Raw genomic sequence first — 20,821 nt, forward strand, 5'->3', positions numbered from 1 at the left:
GTTGAAATAAATATTTTACTTATTCTTAACTAGAACATTTTTTTACTTCAATAGCATTGTTTAGAAATCAAATCAAACTATTAGTAGTACTTTTAAGATGTATTGGGAAAACAAAATGTACAAGAATTGAAATCGTAAACGACTCTTCGATAGAATGAAATTCTTCAAGAACGAAGTCCAACTACTTTGAAACTGGTTAAGCCAATAAAAAAGAAGTCCAAGAAAAGGGAAGAGAGCAGGCAACAACCAAATTAGGAACACAGGGAAGATCAATATGAACTGACAATTTGCACAACCATGTTTGCACAATATAGTAAGAGTTGTCGATACAGAGGCCCTTTCCAGCCACTCCTCAATGGCGTATGTAGATGACACTAACCCCCCCTCCCAAAGTACCCAGAAAGTAGAATCTAACACTTACGTCATTTCCCCTGATATGTTTACCAAATACTTGCACATAGGTGATGGTAAATGAGTACCACATGAAAAATGTTAACCTTACATGGCCAACTATCTATATCGCAATCCCATGTCAAGCTCGTGGCCGTACATCCCCTGTCCACGCCCAGCAGGAAAAGTGTGATTCTGCTTTGAAGCCTTAAGCTCCATCTCAATAATCCTTTGCAGGGCCTCAGGATGATTGTTTCTGCTGTTGATATCTGGCCCCGAGAACGAAAAGAATATGATGTAAACTCAAAAACAGAGTGGAACATCGATAGAGTATTCATCCTCAATCAGAAAAGTAGCACGAATTAAAGGACTAAGTGCAAACCCTCTTTAAGAATGCATGATATGTGCACAATATATTCTAATATGTTCTAGATTTTTAGCGTCCATTGATATTCAGCAGGGTATAAATCATGAGACATAGCATCCAGAAAAGAAGTGGCCATGGGGATAGCATTTTACTTGTTCAAGCCTCAAAAGCAAACAGAGTAATTTGTAGCAATAGGGGAAAAAAAAGGCATAGTAGTAACACCAGTATACCACGAAAACTACTCTGCAGAAAGGAAAGGAAAAAGAATAAGCAGATACCTACTTCCTTTGAGGAGAAATGATTTACTAACCTACAGGTTTTCCAAGGAAAGCTAAGGCTACTGATAGAAAGCATTAATCATAATTTCGACTTGATAACAACTCAAAGCCTAACAGGAAAGAGAGCCTCTGAAAAATGAGTAAGTTGTGGAAATACATTTAACAGTTAGGTGTATGGAGGCAGTAACTAACGGAGTAACTCCTAACAAGCTGCAATTCAGGCTTATGTCTTTGTCAGTAAACCATGTTAGTGCGATGGTGCAGACAGAGGATAGCAGGAAAGAAAGCAATATCAACATTGCGATAATAGAACTAAGAAATAAGCAGAAGCTGTTGCAAAGATCAAGAAACTCTTCTATTATTCTTCTATCCTTTTGGTGCAACCAGGCTTTTGTAAATGATGTAAATTTTCTGTTAGACATGCTTTGCACTACTTTTAGACTTCTATTGCACTTCCTTAGTGCTTTTTGTTTATCAATAATATCTTACCTTTATCAAAAGAGAAAGTTATTGCGAACATGCAATAACTTTCTTATATATATATATAAGAAAGTAATTGTTCGATAAAAGATATTCTCAATATTGTTATTTCTTTCTTGCCCATCTGCATTTCACATGATACTTGTGTTCGAGTCCGTTCTAGTTAAGAGAATCATCGGAGTCTTTGTTCCTTATTTTTTGTTTATCTTATGCTGGCCCAGGGCAATCTGCTTAAACAGTGTGCTTAGTTAAAAGCTTGCCATTACAATAACTTCTCACACGTTTACAAGAGCCCTTAATAGTATACACATCATTGTAGTTGATGAGGAGCAATCTTCACATAGTTTCCCGAATGTGTTGTCTTTTAGCTAGAGTCTACAAGAATTATTGGAAGAGAAACAGCTGTTGTATGTCAGGACAAGCTAGCATCGGCTTAATGTCTGGGGGCAAACATTGTGCCAGTTGCTTCACATATTTGGGCACACTTCACGAAATATGCTTTACATTTTGATATATGTCAATATATGCTAAAAAGCAAGCTATGCAGATCCGTAGCCATGCACAGAAATACTTTCTGAAGGTCCAGAAGAGTGGGACAAGTGAACATGTACCTCCCCCACGCCCAAAGAGAAAAGCAGCTCATCCTTATCCACAAAAAGCTCCAAAAAAGGGTAGGGACAATATCCGTCATCTGTTTTGTTTGTTACAAGATACTGGGCTGAAACTAATTTTTGCTTGCATTGTTGTATCTGCCTGCAACAGTTGTGTCCCAAGTTGGCAGCATCCAATTTCAACCTCCAGGAGCTTTGCCTGAACCAGGATTTGGTATCGGGCCTGATTCTCTAGCAGTGCCTGGAAATACAATTAATTTCTCTCCCTGGACTTACGACAATGTGCCTGCTATCAGCACAACACACATGAGAAAAGGTATTTGACTGCTGATTAAGGAGATCTATGTAATTTGAACAGACTTGTTCAAGAAAAACTACAGGTTGAATTTTGTTATTCTCAGATGACGCACAATTATCCAGTGGAGGAGTCGTGCAAAATTGCAGCAGCAGCAGTAACGAGAGCATGCCTAGGATTTGTACGACTAAAGAGAGCAATGCCCAAAAGGAGAGCAAGAAGCAAATGAAAGGTGTGTATTCTCTTTGGGTTAAAAGGTGTAATTTTATGAAAGATTCCCCATTCTCAGGATGTGCCGGTGATCTGGCCCAGTGTAAGCTGATGAATTATTCATTTTAAAATAACGTACTACTTAGGTCAGATCTTTTTCCATCATGCTTTTGGTTATAATAATTGGAACAAGTTTCATATATCTCTAAGGAACATGCATAGGCTTGTTAAAGAAAGTGTCAGTTCATGTTAGCGCCCACTAACCCGATGTGATACACTCATAAGAACTGTATGATATACCAAAAGCAATCTCTTCTGCCCTGTTGGGCTTGATAATGACTTCCCCCCCTCTAACCTAAGTAGTATGCGACAGTTAGACCTAAACTGAGTGTTAACCATTGGTGGGCTTTGGATGGATTGTGGAATGCTTGTAGAAATTTCGCAGTCGAAGTAGTTGTCTTTTGGAGTTTGATGCGTGTTTCAGTCATTATTTAGAGCTATATACTGGTGGAAAAAGACTTATCTTTGGGTGGAAGTCAGGCGCTGCATTGGAGAAAAAAACTGTTATTTGGGAAACAGTACAACAACAACAACAAATCCAGTATAATCGCACAAGTGTGGTTTGGGGAGGGTAGTGTGTACGGAGACCTTACCCCTACTTTGTGAAGGTAGAGAGGTTATTCCGAGAGAACCTCGACTCAAAAATAGCATAGTAACAATATAAATGAAAAGAAATACATCAATGGAGAAGCCATATAAAAAAGAAGCAGTCACAATAACATGATAATAAGACAACCAAACCAAAAAGACAACCGGTAGTAATAGAGATCTACGTATAAGAATCTACGAGAGTAATGATGATACTAAAGGTATGAAAAGAGAATTTGCTTAATGTCCTGCTAACCTTCTACACTAATTTTCAACCTCCACACCCTCCTATCAAGGGCGTCCTCGGTAAGCTGCAGATGTGCCATGTCCTGTCTAATCACCTCTCCCCAGTACTTCTTTGGCTTGCCTCTACCTCTCATTAGGCCCCCCATGGACAACCTCTCACACCTCCTCACCGGGGCATCTGGGCACATCCTCTTCGCGTGTCCGAACCATCTCAGCCTCGCTTTCCGCATCTTGTCCAATACGGAGGCCACTCCCACTTTTTCCCAAATATTTTCATTCCTAATCTTATCTCTTCTAGTATGCCCACACATCCATCTCAGCATCCTCATCTTCGCTACTTTCAACTTCTGGACATGGAGGGAACTGAAAATGCAACCTGAAATAATGAGTTAAACAAAAAATAATACTCCAATTTGTGATACCATTGGAACGTTAGTGCAGTCAGTAGTTATTGAAGCAAATATACTGTGTTGGAAATGTCACACGGGGATTGATTATTGTATTCTAAATGTCTCTTAGAAGTTGTCCAAAGATTGATCCTTGAATGTCAAACACAGTCGGCTATTCTCCACACATCCATCTCAGCATCCTCATCTTCGCTACTTTCAACTTCTGGACATGGAGGGAACTGAAAATGCAACCTGAAATAATGAGTTAAACAAAAAATAATACTCCAATTTGTGATAACATTGGAACGTTAGTGCAGTCAGTAGTTATTGAAGCAAATATGCTGTGTTGGAAATGTCACACGAGGATTGATTATTGTATTCTAAATGTCGCTTAGAAGTTGTCCAAAGATTGATCCTTGAATGTCAAACACACAGTCGACTATTCTGCTTGACAAATGCAATTGACAAAAAAAAGATACCAAGACAAGCAAGCTGATGATTTGCTGTTTGTACCAAAAAATTCAAGATATCATCAGTGTGTAAGCTATGCGTTTTGTCATCTGTTAAGCACAGATATTGATCTCCATTTTTTCTGTATTAGCTTCTATATGGGGTCTGTTTCATTATATGCAGTACCAGAGGTATCATAATCATGGTATCTTAATATCTTTCTAGTTCCTTTTCTTTTCTTTCCCTACTCTTTCAAATGCAAGATACCAGCTTTTCATAGTTAACAGAGAGACAAAGGTGACTTCTATATGGAGTCTGTTTAATTATATGCTGTATTAAAGGTATCATAATTGTGCTATCTTTTTATGTTACTTTTCTCATCTCTCCCTGTGTTCAAATTTGAAATGCCACCTTTTCATTGTTAAAAGAAACAAAAAGTTGCTATGCCTCTCTCTTCCTCAACTCAGGGCTCCCCCTACTTGGGAAGTTTTTCATGTCCTACCTCTCTCATGCTCTGCCTTGTGGATAACTCTAGGACTCCACTTGATTTAGTTCTTATGATCTTAGCTTGAATCTACTTGATCACATAGCAAAATTAAAGCTGGTGACATCATGAAACCCTTTGGTCGCAATCCGTACTGATTTTAGTGGTTGTTTAGAGACAGCCCAATGAGAATCTTCAGTGAACTTATTGGAGTAATCAGACATATTATGTTGTATCAACATCCAACAAGAATCTTTTGTAGTGTTGTCATTAACCTTTCTTTTACGTAACGTGGTATTTATGCTAAGGTTCATGGGTTAAAAATCAGGCACAAGCAAGAAAAGAGAGAGGAAAGTGAAAAGTACTGGGAATTCTTGGGGGATCCAGGGAGATACTCCTGGGAAAAGAGGGTTGTTAGGATGAGATTGAGAAAATGTTTGTCTCATATCATGTGGATCTTACCACACATGATCAATGTGCTTGTTTACAGCTGTAGGTACATTTACAAACTCTAAGAGTAGTTGGGCCCATTCAGTCCGTTAGAGCAAAGGGGAGCAAATTTGAGAGTATTTGATGCTTTTCTTTTCCCTGTATGACTTGTAATCAGATGGGGGAAAAGGCTACTTCTGTCTCCCTATAACCTTTATTTTATCTTCATTTAGTTCGTGCCAATAAAAGGATATGTTGCAGTACCAAGACAGAGATTACAGAGATTACTGCTACTTCTTTCTTTGCAGTTATTTTTTTGTGCAGAATACTTTATCAATTCAATATATTTGATTTGTTCTCCTTTCCTTTTTCAATTGCAGTTATGCCAAACTTTGCACAAGTTTACAGGTTCATTGGCAGTGTCTTTGATCCAAGTACGAGGGACCACATACAGAGGCTAAAAAAGATGGACCCCATAGATGTTCAGACGGTATGTGGGAATTAAATTAGCAGACACACATATAATGTTAGATAGCTTCAGTTTGCATCTCACATATGTAAAGTTGTGAACAATGAGAGGGAGCAGAGACATTTATGGTGCATACTGTAACTCTGTACACAAGGTGTATATCCTAGCTTGGATTGAGGTGTAGTTGTTTTTGTTGTGGATGATGCGTAAATCCAATTTGCAGACAGGGGTCTTAGATAATGCTCTTCTGATCCCAAATGGAATGACTTACTTTGTCTACCATGGTGGAAGAACTTGAATGGTTAATTTTATAGGTCACAGTTGAAATGTCTGTCGTTGGGCAAAGCAAAGATGAAATACTTTTCAAAGTTTTGAAGATGGAGAATTTTTTTTATACCAGGAAATGACTGAGTTAGATGTGTGCATTAGATATTACAATTGGCCAACAATGAATCTCTATTATTTCCAATTAGTATTAGATCATCAGCCCCTATACACTCCATATTAGTGGGAGCCTCTGAAACCTATCAATATTCTTTTGTTCAATATTGCACAAAACTGAAGGGAAAAAGGAACTTTCCTGATCTATTGTACACTTTGAAATGCATGTCGTAGAACAATAAAAAGTCAAATTTTTGAAAGGCAACAATACATGCTTTTTAGGATACTGAAATTCAGTGTTTTGTGCTTGTGTATACAACTTAGCACACTCCCTTTCTTGAGTACCTGACCGCCTCTCTTAGTAGAGGTGGGGCTAGTATCAGAGGTGTCAGAATCATCCCCTTTACAGCATCTTTAGGTACATTTGACATTTAGACAGTTACACTGCGATCGACAGACATGATCATCACAAAATTCTTTTTTCCTATCTATTTGTCTTTTTAAGATAGCAGAGTCTTATCCTGTTTTATCCTTTTTTGGAACTCAGACTGCAAATTAGATAACAGGAATTTCTTGGTAGTTCTTCTCTCTCTCTCTCACACACACACACACACACACACCCCCCTTTAAACCCCCCCCCGCAAACTGTAAGTAGGGTCTTGGTTCCTGGAGTGTTAGATTCTTCAGATTATGGTGGACGTTAACTTCTTTTTTATCAGACCTCAGATGCACTACTGCATGCTGCCATGTTGACATGTTAGTCTATGAATTGCTTCATCTGTCACTTGACTGAAACGTACTGTTTTGTTGGTTTACAGGCACTGATGTTGATGAAGAATCTGTCCTTCAATTTATTAAGCCCTGAATTTGAGGATCATGTAAGTTTCAATCAATCAGTTACATCTTTCTTAATCAATAAAGTCTTACGTGATCTAATAAGAAATCTCAAAATGGTGATAGAGCTGGAGGAATTGCACTTTGGTCCTTTTAAGGGAGGGATTATTCTTCTGTTTTATTATGGTTTCTGATAGTACTGGTTAAGTCTTATTTTCTTAGTAGTATCTTCTTGTACCTGTGGTTGCAATACTTTTTAGTATTGAGACACCAAGTCCAACTCTACAAAATAAAAGCCAAGCTGAGCTGAGCGGGCGTTGTTTTTTGAGGTTCTATTAATGGAGGTTTGAGTTTGACATGGCTCGGGCTCAGCGCATATGCAATCTTTTTTTATTTCTCTTTTCGTGAAGAAAGTAACAAGAACAAATGGATATTGAGAGAGAGAATTCAAAACGAACTAAGAAATGGAGTTTCGCTGCTGTGCTGAATTTTAACGACCTTCGTCCATTGGTCTATTTTTGAGGAGCTAGCTTTCCAGTACTCTGAGATGAAGCAACAATGAGATCTGTTTGGTCCCTAGTTCATCCGTTGGCCCAGCTATATCACCATACTGTAATTTTAACTAGGATAAAATGTTGCATAGCATGAAAGCTAGGTGAGTTATTCAATTATCCATTGTTTATCTTAATTCGCTTTCTTATGCTTTGTGCAGAGGAGGTTTCTCTCATCGTATGGCTTGGGCGCTGAAAAAGATAAAATGGACCATCCTATAAAAACTGATTTTAGAGAGAATGCAATCCGAGCTGTCTAGGAATCTGGAGGAAGTTTTAGAAGATGCGTGGTCATTGCATATCTGGTGGAGACAGCGTTAGGAAGAGAGGGCAGCGTGATGCAAACACATGCGGCTTGTGTATCTAGTCTGTTTATATGCTTCAAACTTGCAAGTTGCTCCCAATGTTTCCAGCTCCATTCTGTATATACTTTTAGGGAAGACAATGCGTGAGTAGAGGTACGCTTTGAGGGCTTGGATATGTACTTGTGGAGAGTAGTATATGTTTGTGCTGTATTATAGGTAGATGGCGTAGGGCTTGTGTTGTATATTGTTGAGGGGTGTGACCTCATGGGTTTTGTCCTAAAAATGTGTAATAGGTTAGACACGTATGTAGCAGTGTGTTTGGCATGTTGAGAAGAACGGAAATCGAAACTTTGTGGTTTTGAGTAATGGATCAGTGACCTTATCACCTAAATGATAAAAACTGTGTAAGGTGGAAAGAAAGCAAGGAGCATAAATAGTGTTAAAGGCGGAGAATGCTTCAGTTACAGAGAAAAACAAACTCCAGTGAGTATTGTAAGATATCAATGCATTTTAGTTTTACGACTATTTATTCCCTTTGGCTTGTAAGAATGAGAATATCATATTGTCATAATTGGGAATAAGTAATTTTTTAAGCAGTAAACTTGATAAATCATTGTATTTTAACGAGGAATGGCATGAGCTAGAAGGATTGATCAGAGAGTATCTACTACTATGATGTAGTGTTTATTATAGAACATACTCGTATGTAACGTAATGTTACTGCTCGACGAATGTCAGTCAATAGGCAGATAAAAGGTTGGAGTCTTGAATCTTCAAAGAAAACTTTCAGACGTCAATAAAACAGATTAAGCCGATACATTAATACGAAAAACATTGAGTAAAAGAAAAAAGAAGAAGAGGGTTAATGTTTGTCAGCTTAAAGATTGAGATCTCGTTATACGCGGACTTGCCAATCCGGTAGTCTATCTGAGGCACGAAAAAGGAAAACAATCAGTTTAGGTCATTTGTTTGAAGCTAATGTGACCAAGTGGATGCCTCTACACATAAATCTGGGTCCAAAACTTAAAGTTCAGCCAAAAAATGAAGGAACTAACCAGTATATTTTTTAACAATATATCGGATAAAACTGGAGAATCAGCCGACGAATTTCGTGTTGAAAACATTTTGCTGAATAGTGTTAAAGATCGCATTTTCGTAAGAGGATACATCGAAAACATTTGATCGCTTCACGATTCACCTGAATGCATTAGATCGACTTTTCCTTTATCACTTTCCTCTGTTTCTTTTGTTTTCCTTTTGCATCAGTACACCAGCAATAACAGTAAGAAGTCTAATACTAAGCACAAACCAAATGATACCACAATGACTCAGGAACTTTACTTTGTAATTGCATCTTTCACTATTAAGAACATGTATTAATAGGGGAACTAATCAAAATCTACCTTGACCCCTTTAAAGAGAAAAATTAAAATCAAATCCTAGCTTGCATGCAAATCACATCTATATAATACTGAAGCTAAAGAATCCACTAACTAATGTCTCTAAATTCTTGATCTGTATAGAGCTACGTACGTATATTCAGTTCAACGTTAAACCTGTATATATGGCAATCCAAGATCCTCCTCCTTTGAGCTTGAAATTATCCCATTTATTCTATCAACAACCTTCTTCTTCATCTCCACCATTGCAACCTCAAACTCCTCCAATTCCTCCATACCCATATCTCCAACTGGCAACTCAAACGACGTCGTCTCTTCATCTTCCTGATCCACATTATTCTCAATCACTACATCTTTATCCTTCTTTTCAGTCTCTTTATGAACCGGAATTTCATCGCCTTCAGGAGCTGACGTGGCGACAATATAACGGTTTACGATGTCGTCAACAGAAGGATGGCCGAAGGCAAAGACGTTGCCGGCCAAAGAAAACGTGATAACAGCGGCTTGAGCGTCGCATCTTTTGACCAACTCCTTGGCTTTCTTAAAAAGACCTTGTCGACGTTTCGTGAAAGTGGTATGCCTTTTAGCTTTATCCTCTATTCTCTTTATCTCTACTTTTGTACGCACCATGTTTGCTTGGTAATCGTACTAGTAGTACAACTTAACCTGCAATTTCGAAAGGGGTTTAAATCTAGGGTTTTTCCTGACTTCTTTAACGATGTAAGTAGAAGAAATTCAAACCCTAGTTTTTCTGAATGTAGTACTGCGCTAAGTCAATAGGTAGTTCGAATTCAAACATGATTCTGCTTTATTCTTTTTGAAAATACAGATTAGTAGTTAATGAAAACTAGTACTACAAGCCAACGGATACACAAATTAATGAGTAACTTACCATGTGAGATGATCAGTAATTAAATTATTTTCTTGACGAAAGGAGGATTGGGAAGTAAAATCGAGAGAGAGAGGGGATTACCAATGAGAGAGAATGTCCCTTTCTCTTCAATACTGAGTACTGCGCTTTGCCGCCAAAGTAACAGACAGACGCGCCCTTTTTGTTGATGCGACAGATGGGAATGGGAGACGTAATTCACGAGGCCACAAGACCGGGCTACTGTGTGTATAACTGTATATAGGTTTAAATTTTGATATTCGCAAAAGTAAAAGATTTAAATATAGAAACTATCCAAAAAAATAAATTGCAATTTTTTTGTATTTAAATAATGTTTGAAAAAGTCACAATTAAAAAAAAAAAACTAACTCCTCAAATAGTAACATTGTAATTTCCATTTAGGCAAGGAAGTATATTTATATTAAATTCACATTCAAGTATTACTAGAAGAAAAGCAATAATAATGGTAATTTCCACCTTTGATGAAAGCAAAATGTTATTATGGAGTAACAAATCTTGGTGGGAGCGCTTTATGTCGAAAACGGCCATATTACTGAATATTAATTCACCTCGTTGAATTGTGATTATTCATTATTGCACTAGATATTAGACTCTTGGATAATTAATTGCCTTTGGGGAAACCTTACAGTTATTCGTTAAAGAAAATAATTTAATGAAGAAATATCTTACTAAAGAAGAGGGGTAACCGGGTAAGGACGTAGAGAATGTGGCAATCTGCCAAATTTTTCTTTCTTACTTGATAATACTATGTTTTAGCTAATAAAACTTAAAACGGGGACGTTCGTTGATCAATCATAGGGGAGATAATTCGTCAATTATTCAGTTGAAATAAATATTTTACTTATTCTTAACTAGAACATTTTTTTACTTCAATAGCATTGTTTAGAAATCAAATCAAACTATTAGTAGTACTTTTAAGATGTATTGGGAAAACAAAATGTACAAGAATTGAAATCGTAAACGACTCTTCGATAGAATGAAATTCTTCAAGAACGAAGTCCAACTACTTTGAAACTGGTTAAGCCAATAAAAAAGAAGTCCAAGAAAAGGGAAGAGAGCAGGCAACAACCAAATTAGGAACACAGGGAAGATCAATATGAACTGACAATTTGCACAACCATGTTTGCACAATATAGTAAGAGTTGTCGATACAGAGGCCCTTTCCAGCCACTCCTCAATGGCGTATGTAGATGACACTAACCCCCCCTCCCAAAGTACCCAGAAAGTAGAATCTAACACTTACGTCATTTCCCCTGATATGTTTACCAAATACTTGCACATAGGTGATGGTAAATGAGTACCACATGAAAAATGTTAACCTTACATGGCCAACTATCTATATCGCAATCCCATGTCAAGCTCGTGGCCGTACATCCCCTGTCCACGCCCAGCAGGAAAAGTGTGATTCTGCTTTGAAGCCTTAAGCTCCATCTCAATAATCCTTTGCAGGGCCTCAGGATGATTGTTTCTGCTGTTGATATCTGGCCCCGAGAACGAAAAGAATATGATGTAAACTCAAAAACAGAGTGGAACATCGATAGAGTATTCATCCTCAATCAGAAAAGTAGCACGAATTAAAGGACTAAGTGCAAACCCTCTTTAAGAATGCATGATATGTGCACAATATATTCTAATATGTTCTAGATTTTTAGCGTCCATTGATATTCAGCAGGGTATAAATCATGAGACATAGCATCCAGAAAAGAAGTGGCCATGGGGATAGCATTTTACTTGTTCAAGCCTCAAAAGCAAACAGAGTAATTTGTAGCAATAGGGGAAAAAAAAGGCATAGTAGTAACACCAGTATACCACGAAAACTACTCTGCAGAAAGGAAAGGAAAAAGAATAAGCAGATACCTACTTCCTTTGAGGAGAAATGATTTACTAACCTACAGGTTTTCCAAGGAAAGCTAAGGCTACTGATAGAAAGCATTAATCATAATTTCGACTTGATAACAACTCAAAGCCTAACAGGAAAGAGAGCCTCTGAAAAATGAGTAAGTTGTGGAAATACATTTAACAGTTAGGTGTATGGAGGCAGTAACTAACGGAGTAACTCCTAACAAGCTGCAATTCAGGCTTATGTCTTTGTCAGTAAACCATGTTAGTGCGATGGTGCAGACAGAGGATAGCAGGAAAGAAAGCAATATCAACATTGCGATAATAGAACTAAGAAATAAGCAGAAGCTGTTGCAAAGATCAAGAAACTCTTTGCTTTAACTTGAGCAAGATTAGAGAAGAGCAACATAATATTGAGGTGTAAGCCAAAGAAGAACAAGACACACACATGGAGCAGTAGAGACGGCACATCAAGGCTTTACCTGGAACTTGCATCCCAAGTCCATTAATGTTGACTTGGTGAGACGTAAAAGGGAACCCTTGCATCGGGTTAGCTTCATGCACAAAGCCAGCAGCCTGATTACTGGAATGTGAAGGAACTGGACCACTGTTTAGACGGTCATGTAGCAGATGAGGGGGGTGAGTTCCAGACATTTGCATCTGCTGCAACATAGGATGATGAGCAGGAAGATCAAATCCTGTCACCCTAGCATTCGGATGGTGAAATGGAGGTCTCATCATACTTCCGGCAAACTGATGACCGGGAAGAGCATCGTGCTGAATCATGCCCTCTGGACCAGAGAAAATCTGAGAGTTCAAATGTGCAGGACGAGAATCCAATTGATGAAGTAATGGTTTCCCTTGACTCATTTGCAAAGGATGAAACTGAGAAGATGATGGTTGAGCACGAAGATGGTGAAAAAGCATCTGAGACTCAATCTGGTCATGAGAAACTCTTGGAAAGGGTAGTGCCCCTGGACCCACCAAAGACCTTTGATCACTGCCAACTGAATTAACAGTCACCAGGTCACCTTTACTCATATTTCCTGCTGGCATTGGGACCTGGGATACCAAAGGATCACCAACACTAAATAAGCTCTCTCCTTCAGGTAGACGAAATTCACCAGCCCGATAATCACCATTTCTGGACACCGCTTCAGTTTGGCGCTTTAAGGAGTTGACTTCAAACGAAGAATCATTGAATCCCAACCAGTTTTCTGCCTTATCCAGCTTTGAGTGATCTCTGCACTTTGAAGGTAAGACATTATTCTCCTTCGTTGCTCCTCTCAGTCCAATATCATCAATTATCGAAGAAGAAAGGGTATCGTCAGAACTAGGCAATGACGACTTTTGAGATTCCTGAGAATCATTTAGCCCAGAACCAACTGAAATCCTCTGAACTGAAACTGGAGCTTGTGCAGATTGTAATTCCGTCATAAAAGCAGTTCCAAAAAGTGATTCAAGAGTAAGTGTATTCCCTGAAGCATGACTATTGTTATCTTCCTTCTTAGATCTGTCTTGCACGGTAGTCTCACCATGTGCCTCCAATGATTCAATGCCAGCATTGGACCTCTGTGTCACATTTCCAAGATTTGGCCCCTTCTGTAATAATGAAAGGAGGTGCTGAGATGCCTGGCTATCCACATTTACAGGTTTTTCAGTCTTTGTGCGATTAGTACTCCAGCCTTGTGGCTGTGAACTAGACTTTTTTTCGCTGAACTCTGACAACATTGTATGCTCAAGGTCTTCACAAGTAAGGATCATCGGTGCTGCCTCCCTTTTACTGGACTTATACACAAGCTCAGGCCCGGCAAGCAGTGAAGAAGGTAAATTCGAGACAAACTTACTTGTAGGCTCAAGACTTTGATAGGAGAATTCTGATGGTAATTGTTCCGAAGTATTACCCTCAAAGGGTTGCTTTCTGTTTTTATCACCACCAACAATTAATGCAAGCAAATCACTAGGCCTACTTGATGAAGAATCATCTTCCAGCTTCCTTTCTGTAACGACATAAATGAGATGAGACCATCTACATAAGATTTCAAGAGATTTTGATAGGAATCAGTAGGAAAACCAGGGGGAAAAACAAAAAAGAAATGGACATACCTTCTTCGAAAAACCAATGAGCAAATTTTGATGACTGAACAGCTTTGGGGTCTAATTTGTCATTAGGCTTACTATCTTCATTCTGGACAACATGGTCGAGCCAAAAAATAACTAGTTAGAACGGATGCCAGAAAGTGAGAAGTTTTGACGTCTAAATAAGTCCGAATAAAAGAGGAAAACAAATAGACAAGCTGATCTCTAGCATTTCTGCAGATCACATTAAAAATAAAAGAAAACATCCATCCTATTGATTGTATATGTTCCTGCACCAATCCAGTCATAATAGGGCGTCTTTAAAATTGTTTTCCTATGTTAAGGATACTGTCATAATCTTTGGTGTGGATGAAATGACATGTTACCACCCAGGATTCATGAAAACAATTGCAAGTCCAGTAATGAATAACTCATGAATCTATGTACAACATTATGATCATCCCAAATAATAACCCATTTCAACCTACGTGGTTTGGAAAACATGAAGAAATTTGAGGTGAACTGCAAAAGGACGAGGGTCATGGGGCTTCACAGGATTGCATTAGGAATAACAAACCGAGATTCAAATAGCACACCGAGTCATAAAGCATGAACAAAATTTACCATAACTGGAGCATCAGAGTCGGTGAGATTTGCAATGGCACTTCCAAAAATCTTATCCAGGATAGATGTTGAATGGTTGATATTGGACTCCGCAACAAATTTGCCCCCTGAATTCTGGGCACTGAGTTCCAAAATTGCAGGCTCGTTTAAATCTAGACTTGAAGTCCGGCGTGAATGATCTTCCATGCTATATTTCCTGTCAGAATCATCTGAGTTCACTGATAAGTTCACAATTTGGTCATTCTTCTTCAGAATTGAAGCATGCAAACTCTTGCGTTCAAGTTGATCACTCGAACTAATTTCTCGGGAACTTTGTCTTTCTAAGCTCTGATAGATACCATTTTGGGCGTCGGACTTGGCTTCCAATAGAATTTCTTCAGTTTCATGCTTTCCTATCTGTTGAAGTGATATGAAGAGCAGGCAGTTAAAGAAAATATCATTTAGATTCATGAAGATCTACTTTATGTGTGTGTGCACATAATATATATATATATATATACTTATGTGTGTGTGTGTGTGTGTGTGTAGAGAGAGAGAGAGAGAGAGAGAGAGAGAGAGAGAGAGAGAGAGAGAGAGAGAGAGAGAGAGATGGGACTAAACTAAGCTATTAAACATTATTAAGGATTAGGATGCCTAACAGCAGTCTATCACCTACTGCTGAAGACAGGCCCAAAAGGTAGAAGAAAATTGCAACTCACAGAGATCTGTATATATTTCAGTCTCTAGTTCGTCTTGAAAAGATGAACAATGAACGAAAAAGTACATTAAACCTATCTCTCCCTGAATAGAGGAAGACAAGAGAAGCATAGACAATATCACTTACTTTGAGGGCTCCAGAATCTAGAGCTAGTTTAGATGGACGGCCCCTTAGTGCCATTCAAACAAAATTCAAGGGATTTCTTCATTATAAAAAAAGGGCTTTGGGGATGGGGTCTTATATAATGTAAATTAAATAAGAAAATAGCAAAGATGGAAAAAGAATCATCAATTCCCAGTTTCCCACAGCTGCCCCCTTGGATCCTTTTCCTAAAGCCCATCATTAGGATAGGGAGGGAGGAAAATATCACTAAAAGTCAGGCCAATAAAATGCACAATGCTGAGTGGATTCACCAGGCTAATTAATGCACAATGCAGAGTGGATTACTCCCTCTCCAATAATGATGCACCTGAGTTGAGGCTCATGCGCAACTATATTCTACAGAAGACAAACTATGGAAGTACAAGTAAATACCTCTGTCAAACATGAATGGTTCAAAGTTGCTGAGCCAGAATTCTTATCTGAAACAGTGGTTTTGAAGCCTGGGGGCACAAGTGGTCTAGATGGGAGATTCTGTGAAGAGGAAGATGATTTTCCAGATTCATTGTTTGCAAAAGGCTGGCTGGTCGTTATATCAACTTCAGCATTCTTGTCCAGAAGCCTCCTATCCTTTTTATTATCTTCCAGCAGTACTGAAATGTCCGAGTCATACTCAGCTGTATGCTTCTCTGCATTTGATTTCTGCTTCTCTTGAAGAGTCTTCTGCTGTTCCTTCCTCATCAACTCAAAAGAAGCTGAGAGAAAGTCAATCAAAACTCAATCGTCCACAAACTCATCAAAGTTGCATACATATATATAGCACCGTAAGAGCCATGCATGATATTACTGAAAGAGGTAATACCTCTTCTCCTCCTTTCCTCTTCCACTCTGTCCTCACTTGCACTCTCAATTGAACCAAAGGTCTCATCATTGCATGCATCAGTGTTTCTACGAGAATGAGGCATTGCCTGAAGGTATTGCAAAAATAAAATTGATATAAGTTAAATTCCTTTCAAAGATCTTTAAACCATAATCTGAAATGATGGGACAAATCATGCAGCAGATCAAGCAAGTGCGCATCATGTTGGACAGCAATGATAAAGTGAAAATTCACCTTATAAGGGCGAGGAGGATGGTATGGCTCATTGCTCCTATTAAGCTGATAGTTATCACTTGCTCGGACCTTAGCTGCAGATATTCCAGATGCATACGCAGATGGCTTGGGAAATGAACCACTTCCAAGAAGCCCATCATGCTCAGAACTCTGCCAAGTGCGGCGTGCTTGATTCCCATAGCGTCTACCAGGATCTGTCGCTAAATAAATTTCTTAAGGGAAAATTACCATTTAGTACCCACATGCACATGCGCATAAAATGAACAAATTGCCCAAGACCATACTGTATAAGGAGACAATAGTTCATTCCTTCAACTACTGTGGACCATTCTAACACTACATGCGCAATGCTGGACATTTGGAGCGTGGATAGGGGCCCTACATTGGGTAAACTAAGCAAAAGGATAGGTTTGGCTCTGATTCCAAGTTAAGAAAATGGACATTTGACCTAACTCAACGCAAAAAACTAGCTCATTAGGTGAGAATTGCCAAATAAAATATAAGGAGACAACAGTTCATTCCTCAACCAATATGGGACATTCCAGCACTTGTTAACCTTAGCATTTGTCTTGGAAAAGTCGATTCCAGCATTATTTTTCATGATATTACTCTTAAGTCTTACACGGTCTCATTTCCCTTTCTACTTTGCATACACCAGTTTAATTGTTCATAACGGTCAATAGATCTTGATCTTCACAACTAAATCTGTTTCTCAAATAACAAATATAAAAGAAAAATCTTGATAGTATATATAACATAATCCTCTTTTGTTTTAAAAGAAATCGTACATATAATATAATCCTCATATGATCAGCACTTTTTCTGCGTTGTACTACTTGTGCGGTTAGTATGCTTGCATTATGTTTAGATCGCATCAATACTCCTGGATTGTTACCCGAGCGATAACTCATTTGACGGTGGTACCCTGAATCACCAAGCTTGGCAGATGAGACACGTACAACATGATGTTCCTAACAAAATGACCTCTCTAGTTATTCAGACTCACACTTTAGTCCTAAATCACAATTTTCCTATAGCAAATCCATGTAACATGAGCATGTGATATTTGCTATTTAGTAAAGAAAACCTCTAGGAAAACCTTAGATTATTAAATACCCCTTAACATTCCATATGATTCTTAGCCCGAGCTTTCTACATTAGTTGGTTGCGAAGATTAATCCCAGTTATTCACATTAATGGCCTTTGTTATTTCAATATTACTCAGGGACAGCCACTTACATCAGCTTCACATTATGAGATCACAAATAGGAAGGACCCATCAATCGGGGGCAAAGGCCTCATTAGTAGTTACAGCAACTCCACCTCGAATTTTTCAAATCAAAAGGCCTGAACTTTTGGTCATCTTCTTCCAACTAAACACAAAATTTGACCTTTTCCAAATGTTTGGCTCCAATTAACCAATTAGTATATCTTCCAGCCATTGAATACCTATTTTATAGCCAAAGGTGTTGAATACATGTCCTCCTCAACACTTCTGGCTAATCGATTCTGCAGTTCGATCTTTGTTCGTGCAGGTAATGAAAGCATATATGATTTGTTAAATTTCAACTTGCTTCAGGATACACCAAAGAAGAGACAGAGTAGTCTTCTGGAAGCAGCAGTTTTTTCTCAAGGTATTCTCCAACATAATTGTATCTCATGAATAAGCTACATTTTATGTTATGGTTAGGCACAAAGCGTACTTGACCCCAGGTAAGTGTTATGCTGGCCGGCCTAGGATCAAGCAAAGGACCAATTCTGCACTGGAAAAATCAACTCTACTACAAAGTAGACAAGGGATATGTGAATCCCTAGTCTGTGGTCTCAGGGCGGTAAATTTTAAAATCATGGATTGAAATGCTATACAACCACCACAGTAATCTTACAACCCATTAATAACCATAGAATGCAAATATGTATTCGGAATCGAAACAATCAAGTATAACATAGAGAACAGCTATATATGAAAGAATATCAGTTGTACCTGAATCTTTATCTGATTGTGAATCACTATCTCGATCACTACGCCCAGAGGAACGGCTTTCCCATCTTCCATAAATGCCTCTTGAATTGCCATCAGAATCCCCACGAGTAGGTGGAGATGAACTATAATCATTACGTCTGAAACCTTGAGAGGGCAAGCTTCCAGGTATTCTTTGGCGGTCTTGTATTCCACGTGAGGTGTCCTCAAGCTCACTATTTAAATTGTAAAATGCACATTACTAATCCTTTCCATGCCAACCAAAACAAAACTACCTAATAGAGCAATACCAATAAAATATGGGAGAGTAAAACAATAATTGCTCCTAGATTTCAAGCAAATGGCATGTTATGCAAACACTCTTACCTCAGGATCGACTGATCAAATCCAGTTGGTATCTTCTTGCAAATCTCCAGTTGACTGAGTGACAAAAGAAACTCTCTTGTATATGATACTTTCGAATGCCTGAGTCATTGCAAAGAACATTCACATTTCAAAAAGTTAATAAACAAAAATGATAACAGACCAACGCCTCCAAGAAAATAGAATAAGCTGCAACTGGCCCTGTTATTAATTGAACAAGAATGTTATATCATTACTTCCGGACTTCACCAATTTCAGAAACGTGATTGGTGGCGCTTCGATCCTCATTCTCCAAGCTCATTCTGCAATACAACGTAAAACAACTTGTGCACCAGCTATGCTTCACCCCCAAAAAAACTTGATACAAGAAATCAATCAACAATAATAACCGAGATTCAAGTCCATCTTCTACAAAACTTCTTTCAAATCAACCCCCAGAAGAAAAGCGATTCCAATAATCCAAAATTGCAATAAAGGACCAGTATTTATAACATGATCAAACCAATACCAAAATCGTAAAACATCAACCCAATGTCAGCACCTATCAAAATTCCAGAAACTTTCATTCAAATTAAGCCGGAAACGAATTATTCACAGCTACCCAACAGTAATTCAAGCTTCGATCCAGTAAAATATGCGACAAAATCAGCTCAGCTATTTTCAATTCAACTTCCACCTCCTGATATAAACAATGCAAAAACCTAATATTGCCTACAACCTCTCTCTTTTCCTTTCTCCCAGGATTATATACAAGCAGGTAATGCTCAATACGATTCGCACAATCTAGGGTTTTCCTTCGTAAACTGATGTTAAAATTGATCTTTTTTTTTTTGCAAAGCTAGGGTTGATAATTCTACCTGGATCAAGAGAGAGGGGTTTGGGGTGCAAATTCAAAATCGTTCAATTGATTGCGATAGATACATAAATCTATACGTATATGTTTGCATAGGTAGACATGTGTATATATATGTGTGTATATAGTCGTATATATGGAGAAGAGGAGGAGGAGATGAGAGAGACAAGGCTGGGGGTTCTCTGTTCTTCTAGCAAAAACGTGACCAAGGAGATGACTTTGCCTACTTAAAAAATAAATTTATTTGCTCTACCGTAACAAATGTTATCTAGAAAATTTATTTTAAAATTTTGATAGTTTTAAAAAATACGCTTGTGATAACTATACAAGAGTAAGTTAATATTACTAGTTACTAGTAGAAAATAAAAGAAACGAAACTTTCAAGAAAGACAATTTTATCATTAGGCAGAAATTATTTTCAACAAATTAGAAAAATATTTTTTAAGGTACATTTTTAACTATAGCAACATTAATTTGGAAAGCTTAATACACAAGTTGACATTTTAACTTGAACAAGTTTATAAAACTAGCTCTCTTACTTAGACTTGTGCCAACTAAACACATTTTTTTCGTATTTAAAAATAAAAATACCGTGATAAACATATTTCACAGTTGATTGTACATATTGATTATTGACTTATTTAATCACAGTTTGTGCAAATGAAGAGCACAAACATGGTAAAAAAAGGTTCATTTTCATTTTTTTTTTGTTCTCATATTTATTCGTATTTCCTAGTAAATAATAAAAATACTGTGATAAATTCGCATGAAAAAGCATTTGAATAGAAGCCACTGTTCCAAGATGTATACCTCTAATTCTAGCAAAACAGAACAATTTATAAGTTTTGGCGAATTTAAAGTGCCTCTGAAGAGATACACGGTAATAATTAATACGATAAATTAATTATTTAGTAATTAATAATGTGTATGTTACAATCCCTAGATTGCTAATCCTGCATAAGGCACTTGGTTTAATGACAAGAAATCCAAAAGAGATCCCATCTAATAACCTTTTAATCATTAATTCTACGGCAAAGGGCCAAAT

At 37.8% G+C, this 20,821-nt stretch overlaps 3 protein-coding genes across 7 annotated transcripts; 1 reads left to right on the top strand and 2 right to left on the bottom strand.

The window, feature by feature from the left end:
- Nucleotides 1-1,600: 1,600 nt before the first annotated feature.
- On the top strand, nucleotides 1,601-8,183 carry LOC138896815 (protein REVEILLE 6-like). The gene is made up of 6 exons (XM_070182157.1): nucleotides 1,601-2,186; nucleotides 2,278-2,442; nucleotides 2,528-2,653; nucleotides 5,658-5,767; nucleotides 6,946-7,005; nucleotides 7,674-8,183. Exons 1-6 carry the CDS (start codon nucleotides 2,030-2,032, stop codon nucleotides 7,770-7,772), a joined length of 717 nt encoding a protein of 238 aa, XP_070038258.1. The 5' UTR covers nucleotides 1,601-2,029; the 3' UTR covers nucleotides 7,773-8,183.
- A 958-nt stretch (nucleotides 8,184-9,141) lies between these two features.
- LOC138896817 (agamous-like MADS-box protein AGL61) lies at nucleotides 9,142-10,401 on the bottom strand. Of its 2 annotated transcripts, none has more exons than XM_070182161.1 (2): nucleotides 10,110-10,401; nucleotides 9,142-9,883 (listed from the first exon to the last, which is right to left on the bottom strand). In XM_070182161.1, exon 2 carries the CDS (start codon nucleotides 9,845-9,847, stop codon nucleotides 9,368-9,370), a length of 480 nt encoding a protein of 159 aa, XP_070038262.1. In that variant the 5' UTR covers nucleotides 9,848-9,883; nucleotides 10,110-10,401; the 3' UTR covers nucleotides 9,142-9,367. The 2 variants fall into 2 exon arrangements, with proteins under 2 accessions (XP_070038262.1, XP_070038261.1); XM_070182160.1 differs by having other exon boundaries at nucleotides 10,191-10,398.
- A 799-nt stretch (nucleotides 10,402-11,200) lies between these two features.
- LOC104115488 (uncharacterized) lies at nucleotides 11,201-19,986 on the bottom strand. Of its 4 annotated transcripts, none has more exons than XM_070182148.1 (10): nucleotides 19,160-19,986; nucleotides 18,927-19,025; nucleotides 18,564-18,775; nucleotides 16,580-16,773; nucleotides 16,328-16,433; nucleotides 15,901-16,220; nucleotides 14,670-15,065; nucleotides 14,073-14,154; nucleotides 12,449-13,966; nucleotides 11,201-11,608 (listed from the first exon to the last, which is right to left on the bottom strand). In XM_070182148.1, exons 1-10 carry the CDS (start codon nucleotides 19,222-19,224, stop codon nucleotides 11,460-11,462), a joined length of 3,141 nt encoding a protein of 1,046 aa, XP_070038249.1. In that variant the 5' UTR covers nucleotides 19,225-19,986; the 3' UTR covers nucleotides 11,201-11,459. The 4 variants fall into 4 exon arrangements, with proteins under 4 accessions (XP_070038249.1, XP_070038244.1, XP_070038239.1 ...); XM_070182143.1 differs by having other exon boundaries at nucleotides 16,580-16,779; XM_070182138.1 differs by having other exon boundaries at nucleotides 16,580-16,791.
- Nucleotides 19,987-20,821: the final 835 nt, after the last annotated feature.

The sequence above is a fragment of the Nicotiana tomentosiformis genome, chromosome 1 (assembly GCF_000390325.3).
Source record: "Nicotiana tomentosiformis chromosome 1, ASM39032v3, whole genome shotgun sequence".
NCBI lineage: Eukaryota > Viridiplantae > Streptophyta > Magnoliopsida > Solanales > Solanaceae > Nicotiana > Nicotiana tomentosiformis.